Raw genomic sequence first — 18,480 nt, forward strand, 5'->3', positions numbered from 1 at the left:
GATTTGTAACACAATAGCCTGTTTTTTGAATAATGACCATTATTTAAGAGATGTTTATAATGTCCCACTCAAGAAGTACTATACTATACTGCCACCAGTCCGGCAGAGTTTCCTTTTCTGGAAACATTCTATTTTGGGGAGTTTCTCCCACAATACACTGCCCTGAATTTAGGTAATCCCATATTAAAGGGGGTCACCGGCAATCACAACATTATTCCTTATATGTAAGAAAAATAATTATCAAGCACGAATCACGTGGTTTTATTTAAAACAAACTCACAGTGACCATAAAAACGAATAAAAACATCCGTCTCTCAACACGCGATATTCAAAATTCCCGGGCGCCGAAATTGTTGAGTGCAATGACGTCCCAGTAATACAATGAAGGCTGACGACGATTGAGCACAAATAACCATTACGTCATTGCACTTAGACAAGTTTCGGGCGGGAATTTTGAATATCGCGTGTTGAGGTCTGACTATTTTTATTCGTTGTTGTGGTCAATATGAGCTTGTTTTGAATAAAACCATGTGATTCGTGCTTGATAATTACTTTTCTAATTATAAGACATAATGTTTTGCTTGCCGGAGACCCCCTTTAAAATACAATGCAAGGAAGTTTGTTTTAAGTTGGTCGCTTTTAATGAGAAAAAGATGGCTTTATTTAGATAATGTTTACATATTTTAAGTGGATCCACGTGTTCTGTGGTTCTTTTTGAGTCTTCTTTCATGGAGACCCTGAAAAATGTTCCCCATAAATATGACTATACTAAAATGCAGAAAACCTTTGACGAGCGCGTATTGTAAGGATACATCGCGTATATACTGCGTTGCACGCACTTGTCTCTGATTGGCTGCTAAGGCAATATGTTGTTGCTGAGTGGAAATTTATGAATGAACTGTGCGCCGTACGCGTTGTAAGCGCCGAATTTGCAACATCACGGTAGTCGCGCTCGTAAAAGGTTTGCTGCATTTATTATATTGTATAATCATTATAGGGACACGACATAATAAATACGGTTTCTATCAGAGCAAATAAATTTGTGTCGTGTAATTTTTAGGCAATTAATGTTTAGTTCATTTCATCATGTACACTGGACCATTTTTTGTAGAATGTAACAAACTAGTCCCAATAAATGGCTTAATACACTCATTATAATTTTAAAAAAGTAGAATATTCTATTATAGCTCTGTTTGCAACGTTTTGCCGATCTGTTTAGGTGTAACGAAATAAAATATATATTTTTAAATAGGACTTATAATTATAATTATAATAATAATAATAATAATCATAATAATAATAATTATTATTATTATAATATAATTATTATTATTATTATTATTATTATTATTATTATTATTATTATTATTATTATTATTATTATTATTATTATTATTATTATTATTATTATTATTATCATCATTATTATTAGTTATTGTACATGTTGGTATGATTTGGTATCATGAAAAGGTCAGGTTTAGCCAAAGAAAATGAAGCCAATCAACCATGGCATATAATACGACTATATATGTATAATTTGTTATATGTATATACATATCAGGTACATTGCCAGTAGTAGACTGCTTGTGTACAGAGACGACCAGCGGAATAGGCTATAATGTCATTGGAGAAATATTGAAAAGCATTAAATAAACACACACAAGTAAACACTGCTAAGCGAAATAATGACGATGATTCAATGTTTTTTGCATGTGTTGGTAATTACTGTGGGAGTCGTAACATGTAAGTTAACAAATGCTACATCATATCGCATAGAGCGTGTTAACCATAATATAACCTGTTGTTAATGTGTTTCTTTATTGATGACTACGATACATGTATCATGTGTATTATGCAGTAGGGTAACTTCGGGGAATATGGACCCATTAAGCATAAAACGGCAGTAACTACAAATCTACGGAACTTGATATCATAAACATATGTAAAAAGTATCACTAACAGTTTTAGAGTGCTCGATACCCAGATGGGTAGAGCTGTAATACAAATTGATATGGTTTACACACCAAGTGCCACAACACTGTGTTTCATGCCCTGCAATCTTCAGGTGACTGAGCACAAATTTAAAACTACTTCTTTTTAACACGGCTTGCTGGCCTGTAGGCATGGCAACAGGCCAGCAAGCCGTGTTAAAAAGAAGTAGTTTTAAATTTGTGCTCAGTCATCTGAAGATTGCAGGGCATGAAACACAGTGTTGTGGAACTTGATATCAACTTATACTTATATTGTTTCAAGAACTATTTATTTTCCGTTTATTCAGGGGTGAAAGCTGACAAGGATGTAAATAAATAATAATAAAATAAATAAATAAATAATCATATATATATAATCATCTTAATTGTAAAGCTCTTTTACGTTTCTTTTTTACTCGTCGTTTTGTTTCACACTTTCAATTTCAGCGCAATATCCAACGACACTGGAACCTACATCTACAACATCTGTAACAGGTATTACTTTAATTTAAGTTATAATGTCGCAATTTGTAGAAAAAGAACATTATTTCTCCAATGACATTTGGGTCTTGCAACCTTTTTTGTATTTTCCGGCCAAAAAGTGCATTTATATGCGCCTAAAGATTGTTTTAACATCGGATTATGTAAAACGGTTGACATGTTTTCTTTATGTTGGCTACCTTGAGACGTTGAGATGGGCAATGTAAATGGAAAGATAGTCAATATAAATTTGTCTGCTCTTCCTGAACATAGACCCTATGTCCTGACCTCCCTGCACCCACACATGCTTGTTTTGTTCAATGGTCAATGAGGCCTCATGGCATTCCATCCATCGAGAGGGATTTTTTCTACCAAAAGGAACTTGTTGAACTGGTTGAGAAAAAACTTTAAAGATTGTTCTTCCTTAAGGATGATTTACTTAAGCCTCCGAAAATATACGGTATGCTTCGATGATGTAGTTTAGGCGTACGATACATGTTATGAACTCGATATCAATGTAGTGTGTAATGTAACATGGAGATACAGTATAATCTGTGCCTTATTGAATCGATTTAAGTACCCCTCCGATGACAATGATATTTTTTTTATAGTATTCCTTCAACGTTCCAAAAAGAACGACAATAATAATTATATCTTTGTTACCTGAGTCGAGATTAATGAACTTGATCATGGACTTGCGGAAATAAAATTATGACGCTAAACTGTATTGAATTTGCAGTGGAGGCTTTATCTCTGAGAAAAACAGGTGCAATATTGATTCTATTCTCCTTGAGCAAAAAAAAAAAAAAAAAAAAGAACAAAGGGAACAAATAGATTTGTAAAAAACTTCAAGACTAAATAAGTACATGTGCAATATTGGGTTCTTATACAATATTGTACTCAAAGTACGACCACGACTGGTCTGTTGAATAATGTGTTGGTTTTAACTGTTTGGATTCCCTTTTCCCTTTTATAATGTTTTTTCCCCATTTTAAATGGGATTTTACTGAAGGTGTTTTTTCTTGTACAGTGTTGAATGTTTTTTATGTAGTGTTATTTAAAATGCCCAAGTGGAGATATGGGGATGCCATTCTGTCCAACCCATATTGTGTGTTCTTTTCAATCGTTTTGCTGTTTGTATGTTTTAATGATTGCAATAAAGATCGAAATGAACATTTTTTTTAAGCGAATACATAAGTTATAACCAAGATTTACTTTTCAGCATCGCCTTAAGGTGGGCGAAAAGTAACTAACGGAATTCATATATGTTGCAGATGATGTTTCTCGTATTCATATTATGAAGATATTATTGAAGATACACATTTTTCCACAAAAGACCTAAACATGTATATCTTCAATATGAAAGGTCAACATTTTCAAAAATAATGATAGCCGACTTTTCCTGCCAGCTACATACACGTTAAGTACATATAAGTATATTTATAAAGTTTACTTCGAGGACTGTTATGTATCAAAAATATGAATTTTTAATAAAATCATTTGATATCAGAAGGACATTCCGTGTACTCAGAATGCAAGTTGGTGTGTCTTATGTCCTCTCAGGTCCCATAAAAATACTGTGCAAATGTTGCTATCCAATTTCTTAAGGTGTACGAAAAGTATTATAAAACGAATTTACAAGTTTATAACTAAAATTAATTCATAATTTCGAAACATGATGACGTTTATCAATCATAATTGTTCAATTTAAGCTGATTGTATTATTATTTCTTATGTAACAGAGTGTTACAATGGACCAGATATCCTTTCACGTGGTAAAAGTACGGCATCAAGTGACATAAACAACAATTATATGATTGTAGTTTCTGGCCAGGATAACGAAATATCATGCAAAGGTTTTCTAACGAAATGGAAGTTTTTCCCTACAAGCAAAGTGCCTCTCCAACTATTAGTTCTACGACCAATCGGAAGCGGGTACAAAATCGTCGGCATTACCAATATCCCTGTTGGATCTGTGACAGCTGGCGTGGCTAATGAATACACTGTACCAGAATCGTCTCGTATTGCAGTTGAATCAGGAGATGTTCTTGGTTTTGTGAATTGCAAAATACATACTCCCACATGTGGCAGTGGAATAAGCTACGAAAATACTGGTCAGGACATCTTGCTCAAAGTACTCAAGTCCCAAGCTGAAGCAACAGTCGGATATTCATTTGATCCGTTGACTGATGTTCTTGTTGCAACGTTCTCCCTATCAGCAACAGTAGTACCAGGTATCTTTAGTTATTAAAGTATCAACTTTTAGGCATCCCACAAAATGTCCATGTAAACAGTAAATTTAAGTTTTTATATTGTGTGGTTTAAAAAAAAATGTTACTCTTATTTGGGAAACAAAGAGGGCGCACCTTCATTACGCGATCATTCATTACATTAACATTTATACATTGCATCAACAGCAATAACTGAAATTAATAATGATAATAATAATAATAATAATAATAATAATAATAATAATAATAATAATAATAATAATAATAATAATAATAATAATAATAATTTTCTCTGTTAAATTGTATAAACAATTATTAATATTAAACTAGTAAGATGAGGAATCATTTATTAGCGCTCTCTGCTTAACGTTTTACGTAATTATTGTAACACACCACGTAAACCACAGCAATTTAACAGCATATATAAAAAAATTAACATCATTGGTATTTTGCAACATAGCAAAGTAAACAGCAGCATCGTTTTGGAAATTATCATCTGTGCAAGGATCTTGTATGCATTTTCACACACTTCTTGTCCTGGGTGCCAATTATTGGGCTGTGAATGTTTCTTTTTGATCTTATAGTTTATGTTTTACAATAGAACACGTAAACACAATAATTCAATATAATACATAAGAAAATAAAAATTAAATCTACGAAATAATAAATCATAGTTATGTTTTTCAACACAGCACGTAAATAAACAAATTCAATATAATATATACGGCCGCAAGGAAAAATCACCTGGCTGCTGCAAACTTTGTTATCATTATTTTATCATATGAATACGTGTTGTTTTGTTTGTTTAGATGATGATGAATGCACAGACAATACACACGACTGTCATGATGATGCTACATGCACCAATACCTACGGCTCTTTCACATGTGCGTGTAATATCGGTTACAATGGAGATGGGGTAACATGCACAGGTTAGTGTAGTTTCTACCATATCAAATTCGTTTTGGTAGCAATATTCTTTTACTGTCTGTTCAATTAGCTTAGATTCTTGAATTTTTAAGATATTTGACAAAATAAAAAATTGTGGTCAAAGTCATCAAAGAAAAGTGTTAGCACAGCCTTAGACCTAACGTTATTTATACTTTTCAAATTCTAAAGTTCAATTTAAAACCCAATTTCTTTTCAATTTTGGTCTTTTCCCGCGATATTTTTATAAAAAGCCGTAGAACGTCGGGTACCATAAACTTTTTTGAATCAATCCATTTAGAGCAATGGGGACGAATGTCACAATGCGCAGAGATAGTATTTATTCGATCATCCGCATCAGGAAGTATTGTCCAGCAAAATATTTGCTGTTGAAACATTACGTTATTATTTATGAACTAAGGTTTTCTAAAAGGCCCAGCTTATACAAATACATTCCTTGTGTACTTATTTATTTATTTATTTATTTATTTATTTATTTATTTATTTATTTATTTATTTATTTATTTATTTATTTATTCATTTATTTATTTATTTATTTATTTATCAATTAATTAATTAATTAATTTATTTATTTATTTATTTATTTATTCATCAATTAATTAATGTATTTATTTATTTATTTATTTATTTATTTATCGAATGGGTCTGAGAAGGTGTAGGCCTATAGGCCTATTATAAAACTACACATTTATTTTCAATTTGTTATTTCGTTTTGTTTGTTGAATACAAACTGAAAAAACTGTGAAACAAAAGAACTTGTGTACAAGAAAATATTATTTAAATCAATCAGGTTACAAAAAACAATTCTTGTAAAGTCACTGTATCTGAAAATGACAAGCGAATGCTGATATTCTTGAGAAGGAATGGTGGTATTTTATTGTGCGAATACAAACAATTGTATTCTGTATATAGAATTGTTTTCTGTAACCTGATTGATTTAAATAATATTTTCTTGTACACAAAAAGTTCTTTTGTTTCACAATTTTTTCAGTTTGTATTTTATTGTGCGAAAATATTGTTGAAATAAGAACGAAATCCATAATTTTAATGTCATTGTTTAGGAAAATATAATGCTCAGAATAATGTTATGCATAAAACGTAATCGCGCCATATAATTTCGTGTAACAAAAACCGGTGGACCACCATCACCTATTATAGAACCTATCCAATAACCGGAACGGTATAACAATTGAAATGGCAGGACAGATTGGGCAGATTGTGTTGCTAAATTGGATAGGGTCTATGCCCTAAGTTGAGAATGGACCGTCCCACTCGATTTGTAAAAAGGTCGCGAACCCTTTCGGTGGACCCAAGTAACTGCCTAAAATGAGGCGAAATTGAAAAGAAATGGGGTTTTACATTGAACTTTGTAATTTGAAAAGTATAAATCACGTTAGGTCTAAGGCTGTGCTAACACTTTTCTTTGATGACTTTGGCCACAAGTTTTTATTTTTTCAAATATCTTAAAAATTCAAGAATCTAAGCTAATTGAACAGACAGTAGTGATCAATTAAATATGAAACATATTTTCAAGCAAAGCCAATTTATTTAAGTGTTATTTAGGTGTACTCAGACATGTATCATGGTTCATATTCGCCGTAGAAGTGACGTAATAATCAGATTAACTACCATAACAATAGATGAATACAATATTTGAGTAGATTGCCCTGCACTACAAATAGATTGCACTAATCACCTGTGTATGTCAGCAAACATAGATTGAATATAATACCGCTCTTTTCAAATATACTAATATAACAGGTGCGAGTGATCAGCCTTTCTTTGACATCCATGGTTCAATGCATAAGTATCGCGTTAACGTTGCAGTGCAGGGCAATATATTAAAGATTGTATTCATCTATTGCTATGGTAATTAATCCGATTAATTACGTCGCTTCTAATTATCACTTCTACTAAAACTACCTTTTGTTCTATGATAGCTTTTAGATTTCCAAAACAAATATTTGTTTGGTAGCAATATTTGTGAAGTGATGAATCAAAAATATTTTTGAATGTTTGTTGTTTTTTATCTTTGTAAATTTATCATGTAATTTGACCTTCGGGTCACCTTTTGATAATAAAATATGAATATGAATATGAATAAAAAAAAATGAAACATGTCTTCATGCAAAACCAATTTATTTAAGCGTTATCCAGGTTTACTTGCACCGGTAACTTGATTCAGACTAGCTAATTAATGTGTCTCAACTTTCAACAACATGGTAGTGGATTAAATGATGTCTTCTAACTTAATTGATAGAAGATGATGGTCGTTAACTTTGTTGTGTTAACAATTTTATCACGATTCGGCATGAACATTGTTTTGTTTGTTTAGATGATGATGAATGCGTAGACAATACACACGGGTGTCATGGAGATGCTACATGCAGTAATACCGACGGTTCCTTCACATGTGCATGTAATACCGGTTACAGTGGTGATGGAGTAACATGTACAGGTTAGTCTAGTTTTTACCATTTCTCCAGTCTGTTTATTATAAATTATTATCACCTCTACTAAAACTAACTTTTATTCTATGATAGCTTTTAGATTTTCCAAAACAAATATTTGTTTTGGTAGCAATATTTGTGAAGTGATGAATCAAAAATGAAACATGTTTTCATGCAAAGCCAATTTATTCAAGCGTTATTGAGGTTTACTTGCACCGGTATCTTGGTTCAGACTACCTAATTAATGTATCTCAACTTCCAACAACATGGTAGTGGATTAAATGATGTCTTCAAACTTAATTGATAGAAGATGGCGGTCGTTAACTTTGTTGTGTTAATAATTTTATCAAGCATCGACATGAACATTGTTATGTTTGTTTAGATGATGATGAATGCGCAGACAATACACACGGGTGTCATGGTGATGCTACATGCAGTAATACCGATGGTTCCTTCACATGTGCATGTAATACCGGTTACATTGGCGATGGAGTAACATGCACAGGTTAGTCTAATTTCTACCATATCGCCCTTCTGTTTATTGTAAATAATTGTTACCTATACACATTTCAAACTACCAATTGAAAATGGTTCCTTCACATGCGAGAATAATACCAGTTACAGTGAAGATGGTTAACACCCTTCTATTTTGATGAAGCTATGATTTTAAGGTTACACAAAGAGACGTATAAAAAACGTATAAAAGACGTATAAAGTTGTTCTCTAAAACAGAGTTTTCTCAGTAATCAAATATCGCAGCGAGTGAAATGTTGGTGCATTGGATGTAGCTTAACATTTTTGTGTGTGTTATATACAAATTATTAGAATAAATTTGAAAATCCTTCGTTTAAAGCATTTTTACCCACCATGTTCACATGATCAAAAACACGTTCCATGAGGTATTTTTTCAAATGTGCGCTCCGTATAAATCCACACCGAGCGATTGTTTTCTTCTTTTTCGTATTGTATTACAAATCGATCAAAGAAATAATGTTGCCATGGGGAAGAACCAAATACAGTACCGATTAAATTTTAAAAGCCCGTTTTGGGGGAAAATTTTGGAGAATTTGCTTGAGAAAAAGCTGGTTTGTGAAATTATCGATATCTTGATTACGAGACGTTAATTTAGACATCTGAATACCTACATTATTTCTCAACATTCTGCCAATTGCTATTCCATTTGATTTTCACTCCAAATTGAAGCTAGTTTTGCAAAAAACGAGGTTTTCCTCCATCAGTTCGTTCAAAATTTCAGCGCCGACATGCGTGTTTATTCTAAGAGCCATAATGCGGACGCGATTGTAATCATGTAATTGCATCCAATAGTTATATCATCCGCTTTGAGAACAGTCAATTGCGTAAGCTGATCTATGGCCGAGTGGATAGAGCGTTGGACTGGGAATCTAATATGAACTGTTTTTGTGGGTTCGAGTCTCCGTGTGGTTGAATTTTCTTTTTTTTTTCTCTTTTCTCATTTTTACTTCCTTTCTTTCCTCTTTTTTTTCCCTTTCTTTTTTCATTTTTTTTCATTTCTTTCTTTCTTTCTTTCTTTTCGTTCATTTTCTTTGTCTCTCTTCCTTTCTCTTTTTCACTATTTCTTTATTCTTTCTTGCTCCTTTCTTTTTAGTTTTATTTGATTGATTCGCTGAGTGCAGTGAATCGTGATTTATTGTTTTTCACTTTATATAATTCAGATATTTGTAGGCCTGCTAAGTCTGTCTTGTTGATTTTCATCCCAAATTCGATTTACAAATAGGCCTAATTGCTTTTTGATATTGTTGTTGTTGCCTACCCTTACATTGTAATCAGGGAATAGCAGCATTGATTTCATCAAAGATATCAAGGCTATAAATTCAAAATCAACACATTTTCCAGGGCGTAGCTTGACGAAGTGCCCCAATCAATTTTAAAATTTATAAAATCCTTATGAAAATTGCCGAAAACGGCTTGTGCCACCCCCCCGGCATCCGAGCTCCGGGCACGAGCTAAGCCAAGTTTCATAGCCTTTTCATGTCTTGACCGTGGATCGATATTCTATTGTAAGTAGGACTACGTCCCGGTACGCTTGTTCATATTCTGCATGGCTGTCTCTGTTATGAACTTACGCCCCTCTGAAATCAAGCGCATGAAAAACTCTCGGCTAACCTTAAACTTCGTAACATTAATTCATCATTGTAATGTATTAGTATAACGAACGTACTAGACATAGAAATAATGCAAGGTTGCATTTTATTTTGCATGTTTGCGTGAGTTGGTTGGATTAAGGATACGATACATGATTTACCGACAAGTGACTCATTTCGGAATGCGATCACGAATTTTGAAGAAAAAAAAAGTTTCCACAGGCTTCGTTGGGACTCGAACCAGCGATTCTAAACTTCCTTCGATTACGCGTCTAGCGGTTTACCGCTCGGCCACCGTGGCAGTTGAGCGGATGAGTGTAATGATAGAAGATAAATCTCATAATGCCATCTTTAGCCTTTTGTTTACTAAAAAAAGACGCGTTTTGTAAAGATATATTAGCCGTTTTATGCATAAATAGCACGAACGTATGGGAAAGGTTTCAAACAAATAATAAAGACACTGATGTGATGATAAAATTGCGTAAGTCGGGAATTATCTGCGTCGCAATGTTTTGTTTTGGTTTTAGGAATTTGACCTTAAAATTTACGACTTCATGACATTATCATTCGAAATCAACAAAAGATATTTCAACACTATATGTTCTCATTCTTTCTCTAGAATGTTTTCTACATGTATGTGAAATAGCTGCAACAATGGTTCGCTGCATAATGGTCAAAATAGCCTTGACCTAAAAAAGGGCGAGAGGTACCATATTTACGGATTCAGGCTAAATTTAAAATTGATATAAAACGTTTGTTTTTTGATCGATTACAAACACTAATTTTTGTCGTATAAAGAAATTGTATCCGGCGTGAATTACACTACAGTTTTTATTCCTAGGGCTCTTTGACTTCTTCAAATAATTTTTTAATGATAGAGTGAATCCCCTGGCCCTCTATAATTATGCACAAAAGATCGACCCCCCTTAAGGATTAATTTCACAATTGGTAGTGATTTCTTAAACTATGAAAACATTTGCGACGGTAAGAGATTAATGTACTTCTACTCCAAATAACGTGATTGTGGATTAAATGATGTAGTATAACTTATTTGGTAGAAGCTGACTGCCGCGAATTCTCTGATATTAATTATTTGATCAAACAACAACATGAATGACTGATTTTCGTTTAGATGATGTAAACAAGAACGTAGTGAATTGTTGTAAGCACACCGGTAGTGTATGTACTGTGAGGCTTTGTTACACACCTTTTTGCTCCTCATATCAAAACCGTTTAAACAATGCAACTTAAAATCATTTTTAGAAACATATTGTTATAATGGTAGGCCACAATGTAAGATAGAAAACGGGACGTGAAAAGATAGATTGTACCACGCCCATTTAAGGCACGTCTTTGTTTTATTGTTAGTGATGTCGGTCGATAATTTCTTTTTAGCTCTTAACACTGCATGTACTTCAAATCCATGTAACAACGGAAGTACATGTGTAACATCGGGTTCTTCAGCATATACCTGCCATTGCGCTATTGGCTTTACGGGAACTAACTGCGAAACAGGTAATACCATAGACAAATACAGTACTAATTTGATATGTGATTAAAAATGTGAAAATAAAAAATAAATCTAAATCCTTAGCCTTTAGTTGAAGTGGCAATAATTAACTGGCAATTAAAGTCAAACTTTACTACTTGGAAAATGGTTGGAAACAAGGGCATTAAATGTCCACTGTTCTTATGTAGCCCAGACAGCAACGCCCCTCGAATAGATGACGAAGCGAGCAGGGAGCGTAATAGCCTTGTTTGCAAACTGCAATGCCCCTTTAATAACGAGCGTAGCGAACTGTACAATGTCTAATATCAGTATACACTCTAAGATTGCACGCCCTATTTTCTTTAGCACATTCTAATAATCTTTCACGAAGGGTTGTACGATTTGCACATGGTCAGACCTGTTTGATGCCTTTGTTAACTGTTTTTCTGAAAAACATTCATAAAGCATGTCCATATTTCATTGTTAGTAATGTTTATTGAACAAAATGTATTCTTTTTCAGCCATCAACACTGCGTGTACTTCAAATCCATGTAACAACGGAGGTACTTGTGTAACATCGGGCTCTTCAGCATATACCTGCCAGTGCACCACCGACTTCATGGGAACTAACTGCGAAACAGGTAGGGGAGAGTGGGATAAGTTGAGCCAGGGGATAAGTTGATCCACCCCCTCTAGAAAGAAAATTAAAAACTTCTCTTACTTTGCAGTTCCACTTATTTGTATATGGCATAATAGAGGCTTCTCAAGTGTAATATGGAATCACTTGCACATATGGTAAGAAGGTGGCATTAGAAAGTTCATTTTTCGCACTTTTGTTGAACTTTTGGAAATTTTTTTCATGTTTCACCCAGAAAGAAAATGGCTTTAATGATAGCATTCTGGGTATTGAGGATGTGATATATGAACACTATTTTAGAAAACTATTTACAACTGTAACAAATTTTAGTCAGCTGGGAGGCTTGGTTGTTGACAAAAATGGTCACATGGGGTAAGTTGAGCCAAAGGCTATGGGGCAAGTTGAGCATAGGAAAAACCTGCATAAATTTCCCCAATTTTTTTATTCAAAGTAAAATCTTGTCAGAAATTACTTGTATGCAATATTTAGATCAAACTACTTCTATATCAAACTATTTTTCGAAATAAATACATGAAAACAACAATTTAAAAAAAAGGCAAAATTGAATTTCACAGCTATGTCATATAACTGTGCATTTCTATGGTGGCTCAACTTACCATTTTCATGACTGGCTCAATTTACTCCCACCGTTGGGGGTAAGTTGAGCCAATTTGCAAATAAATTTTGGCGTCTCACTGTGAGAAAGTGCCAACATTTGATTAAAATTTTGTGGTATCATAACCAAGTAAACATACATATATTTCATTTGTAACACTGCATTTGGGTCCTGCTTTATTTATTTGAGCGTAGTGAAAGGAAATGTAAAAAGTGGCTCAACTTACCCAACTCTCATACCATAGACAAATACAAATACTAATTTGATATGTGATTAAAAAATGTCAAAATCAAAAATAAATCTAAATCCTTAGCCTTTAGTTGAAGTGGCAATAATTAACTGGCAATTAAAGTCAAACTTTACTACTTGGAAAATGGTTGGAAACAAGGGCATTACATGTCCACTGTTCTTATGTAGCCCAGACAGCAACGCCCCTCGAATAGATGACGACGCGAGCAGGGAGCGTAATAGCCTTGTTTGCAAACCGCAATGCCCCTTTAATAACGAGCGTAGCGAGCTGTACAATGTCTAATATCAGTATTATACACTCTAAGATTGTAAGATTAGGAGTAATATCTTAACATATACTACTTCAGATGAGTCTCAATGAATACTTAGATTGTGGCAAGTCTTTGAAAGTATGCCCAATTGCCGTTTTTTAATTCGTTTCTTCCAAAAGTTGCCAAATATTATAATTTCACTTTGTTGCCAGTTAGGCCGTGTTTCCTTTTGTAAAGCAGGGCAACATTCTTCTGATCCTACAATACTTGTGCTATATACGAATCCGGGAGTATTTTGTATGTGTATGATGTCCATAACCGAATTACAGATATCAATATTGTATTCTGCGCCTTTTTGGTTGTGAACATGGCCTGTATGCAAACCTTAATTAAATCTTGAGTCTCAAAGCTTGATGCAGAATGCGTTTTTTGTTTGTTTTTGTTTTTGTTTTTATGTGTCAGTACAGGCTTTTGGACAATCAATCATGCTTAACACGTACATATATCAAATTAGTCATCATCAAAATTAATAGTTTCTCGGGAATAGTTGTCAAATAAATACTCAAAACATTGTAATTATTGTGCAAGCCCTGTTTTCTTTAGTACATTCTAATGATCTTTCACGAAGGGTTGTACGATTTGCACATGGTCAGACCTGTTTGATGCGTTTGTTAACTGTTTCTCTGAAAAACATTCATAAAGCACACCCGTCTTTCATTGTTAGTATTATACAAAGTTAGAATTGTACAACATGTATTCTTTTTCAGCCATCAACACTGGGTGTACTTCAAATCCATGTAACAACGGAGGTACTTGTGTAACATCGGGCTCTTCAGCATATACCTGCCATTGCGCCATTGGCTTCACGGGAACTAACTGCCAAACAGGTACTACTCCAGACAAATACAGTACTAATTTTATGTAATTACAAATATGATCAAAATCTAAAAGAAAAGAAAGTCAAATGTTAGTATTGGGCAACTTCTGGAAACAAGGGCTTAAAAGGCAGTTCTATCGCAAAAACAACATCATATCATTGGCAAGGTAATATTATAAGGACAATGAAAATTACTCCTTTTTTGAGAAAATAAGACGTTTAAAATTGATATTCCGCAAAAACCAACTTAAGCGGTGAGTTCCTTCAAACGAGACAGATTTGGCCTAGAAAAACAGTGACGTCGTGAAATGAGATGTGCCCGCTTTGAGAAAAGGGACTATAAATGCTCTCAATTGACAGAACGTATACTGTTGTTGTTCACAGAAAAAAAACCTCTAAAAAGTATTACAAATGTAATGGTTTTTAAACATATGGATAAAATCAGCCGCTTCTTTTTTATATATTAGGAAATTGTGATATTACAATTCATATGTATATCAATAACATGAGAAATAGTAGGCCTAAAAAATAAATAAATAATTTGAGCTTATAATTTCATATAAACAGTGTTAAGTCCAAAAACTCACGTAGTTATTATAGTTTCAGTTGGATGAAATATTACGAAGCAAACGCATAGTAACAATACTGTGTGAGATTTGTTTGCGAAATGAGAACAAAAGTCTGCATATTGTTATTCAGCATTGTTATGGTAAATGATAGTACAACTCATTGTTGCCAATGTCAAATTGTCAAAGTGATTGTATGATGAAAGCGTAATATAGTGTCCGCCTCATTTACCTACGTCATCATCCAAACGGGGGAGAACACGTACGCTTCAAACGGGGGAAGAACACGTACGAGGCTGAACTTTACCCACACAATTTCTCCTATTTCAGGAGAAATACGCATAAAAAATTGCAACTTGTGTCAAGTGTCAACTTGTAATGTAATAATTATTCTCTTCGAAACTTGTTTTTGCAATAGACATGACCATTAAATCATCCTCTGAAAAGGCATTGTTCTGTATGTTGTGGCAAACATTTGTAGGTTAAAGATGTGTACATAGTCTAATATCAGTATACGCACTTTAATATTAGAAGTAACATCTTCACCAATACAGGGTGTATCCAAATGTTTGGTCAGTTTTGGTGTTTATATGCAACATTGGATCCTCTTGATACACCCTGTACTAAAAGAGTCTGAATGCTTAGATCTGTGCTAAGTCTTTGAATATTGAGACTGTGATTTTATGAATAAACGCCGAAATTGCTGGGTTTTTTTAACTTATTATGTTGTTCAACAGTTTCCAAATTCCACATTATTGTCAATTAGGTTTACGTTGGAGTGTGTTTCCTTCGTAAAGGAAGATGATTTTTTGTTTTAAACATAGCCTGTAACATTTATTCCTGCAACAATAGAGGTACTTGAAAAACAGCGGCTTTTTTGACGGGAATACGCAAACTATGATGCAATTTTATCATAATAGAGGTACTTGTTTACGGGAACGAATTGCCACACATGTTTGCGTGCACATATCAAATTAGTCATCAATAAACTCACACTTCCAATACCTACCTATCAGACAGCATCGTGCATTTCTGCACCTGCTACCTGTCGTAGGTGAAACTTCCATATGGCCTGGTCATTGGTAGCATTTTTATCTTTTTCAACAGACTATCTGGTGCCAAGTCTCTCAAAGTCCCTTTAAATAACATGCTTCCAAGTTCTCCTATTAAAAGCGGTCAGGTATTCTCTTTCCGTGGTTTGGGTTTCAAGTTTTCGGAATGATATTTTACGCAAATTGCCAATTTCCGTTTTCTCCCCAAATGTTGCCGAATATTAAATTTTCACTTTATTGCCAGTTTTACTTGGTAAATCAAGATAATATATAGCATTTTACTCCTAAAATAATAGTGCTGTATATTTCTGGATTCGGAGGTAACGTTAATTTTACGCTTTGGATGTCTTCGATGCCCGTGAACGAATTGCTTATATAAATCTTGCATATTCTTTTTCAGCCATCAACACTGGGTGTACTTCAACTCCATGTAACAACGGAGGTACTTGTGTAACATCGGGCTCTTCAGCATATACCTGCCATTGCACCATTGGCTTCACGGGAACTAACTGCCAAACAGGTAGTACTCCAGACAAATACAGTAATAATTTTATGTCATAAAAATGCCATCAAAATCTAATGATTTAGTTTTAGTCGAATCTATCTGGAAATGAAAGTCAAATAATAATATTTGGCAAGTTTTTGGAAACAAGAAAGGGCCTAAGACATCCGTATTTAGGCTTGTGTCTGTATGCCGTGACAAATTTATCTAGCCTTAAGATTTGTACAAAGTGTAATATTTGTCTATGCACTATTATATTGAGCAATTTATTATTTCTATTATATTTCATACAAACATTCCATGCATAATATCACTATGACGTCATAATGTGAGTGCTCTCTTGCAAAATTGGGAAATTTTGGTTATAATATGTACAAAGTATACGCAAACTTGTTCTACAATCATGAATTTCACCTACTTTTTGCCTAAATATGAAAGGAAGTATCTATTTCAAACTAACAAACAAGTAAATAGTGAATATCTCTTGAAATAATTTTACAACAGGGAAATAAAAATCATCGATTTTAATGTAGAAACTTATGGCCTCACCAATCCCCCTCTATGGTCATCTTTGATTTTCGGTCCTACCCCGGGTAAGGCGCTGGGCAAATATGTTATCAATAAAATGATCGCAAAGGATGGATCTACGATTTTTGGTACATAAAATATTCGTTTTTAGACTGTATACTGTATGCTGACAATGTACTCTTATATTTTCTAACATTGAACAAATATATTATTTTATTTTATTTTAACCAATAATGAAAACTAATATAAAATAGTAAGATTAGGAGTGATATCTTAGCCAATTTTTATTCCGCATCTTTAGATTTGTACTAGGTCTTCGAATATAAAGACTGCGATTATATTTCAATCTGTCATTGTTAGTAATGTCGATCGACATTATTGAATTCTTTTCAGCTCTTAACACTGGGTGTACTTCAAATCCATGTAACAACGGAGGTACTTGTGTAACATCGGGCTCTTCAGCATATACCTGCCATTGCGCAATTGGCTTTACGGGAACTAATTGTGAAACAGGTACTTATCTAGACAAATACAGCATTAGTTTTATGTGATTGAAGAATTAATAACATAACTCTGGCTGGCAATAAAAGTCAAATAATAATATTTATCACATTTTGGATACAAGTGCCTAAAACATCAATTTTTACAATTGGAAATTTTATCTAGTTTATTCACAATAATATTGAGCAATTTAGTATTTCTATCCTATTAAAACAATAGTTTTAGGCAGGCTTTGTATGGCACATCGAAAAGTCAGTGCAGTGAGGGTGGACAAAGATATCACAGAGTGGTTCAGGACTGCCACAGGAGTAAGGCAGGGTTGCATCCTATCGCCACAGTTATTCAACATACTACTAGAATTAGTCATCAGTTTAGCAATCCAGGACCTGGACACTGGCATCAAAATCCAAGGCAAAACCCTCAACAATCTGCGGTTTGCCGATGACATTGTTTTAATGGCAGATTCAGAGGAAGATCTTCAATCACTTGTAACTCTAGTTCACACTCAAAGCAAGAAATTTGGCCTCACTCTAAATAAGGGGAAAACTGAAGTTCAGATCATCAACAAAGCCAGCCACCCAATAACCATCTTCATAGAAAGTGACCAACTGAAGCAAGTCCAAACCTTCACCTACCTGGGAGGAGTTATCACAGAGAATTCAACCAGTACGGAAGACATCAAACGGAGGATTGGACTGGCAATGGGAAGCATGCGGAAGTTAACCACAATATGGAAGTCAAAAGAAATTAGTATCAACACAAAATGGAACTCTACCAGGTGCTAATCTTGTCAATAGCAACATATGGGGCAGAAGCTTGGACGCTTAAGAAAAGAGACGAGAAGAGATTGTTGGTGTTCGAGATGTCTTGTTTAAGGTGGATAATGGGAGTCTCCAGAAGAGATAAGCTACGGAACACATCAATAAGAGAGGCAACAAGCAGCCAGGTCACAATACTAGACAAAATCAAAGCCAAACAACTGTTCTACTTTGGACACATCGTACGGATGC

The 18,480-nt window shown here is 33.9% G+C and overlaps 1 protein-coding gene across 3 annotated transcripts in view; it reads left to right on the plus strand.

Moving 5' to 3' along the window:
- The first annotated feature begins 1,539 nt into the window (after positions 1-1,539).
- Positions 1,540-18,480, plus strand: part of LOC140168652 (uncharacterized) — a 28,781-nt gene continuing 11,840 nt past the window's right edge. Inside the window, exons 1-11 of one of the 3 annotated variants that reach the window (XM_072192063.1) lie at positions 1,540-1,743; positions 2,418-2,465; positions 4,193-4,684; positions 5,491-5,613; positions 7,965-8,087; positions 8,462-8,584; positions 11,598-11,717; positions 12,213-12,332; positions 14,212-14,331; positions 16,340-16,459; positions 17,363-17,482. In XM_072192063.1, the coding sequence (XP_072048164.1) occupies positions 1,686-1,743; positions 2,418-2,465; positions 4,193-4,684; positions 5,491-5,613; positions 7,965-8,087; positions 8,462-8,584; positions 11,598-11,717; positions 12,213-12,332; positions 14,212-14,331; positions 16,340-16,459; positions 17,363-17,482 (1,567 nt within the window). In that variant the 5' untranslated portion in view covers positions 1,540-1,685. The remainder of the gene's footprint in view (positions 1,744-2,417; positions 2,466-4,192; positions 4,685-5,490; positions 5,614-7,964; positions 8,088-8,461; positions 8,585-11,597; positions 11,718-12,212; positions 12,333-14,211; positions 14,332-16,339; positions 16,460-17,362; positions 17,483-18,480) is intronic. The other 2 variants (XM_072192064.1, XM_072192065.1) reach the window with 2 other exon arrangements.

Source organism: Amphiura filiformis, chromosome 13 (assembly GCF_039555335.1).
Source record: "Amphiura filiformis chromosome 13, Afil_fr2py, whole genome shotgun sequence".
NCBI classification, from domain to species: Eukaryota; Metazoa; Echinodermata; class Ophiuroidea; order Amphilepidida; family Amphiuridae; genus Amphiura; species Amphiura filiformis.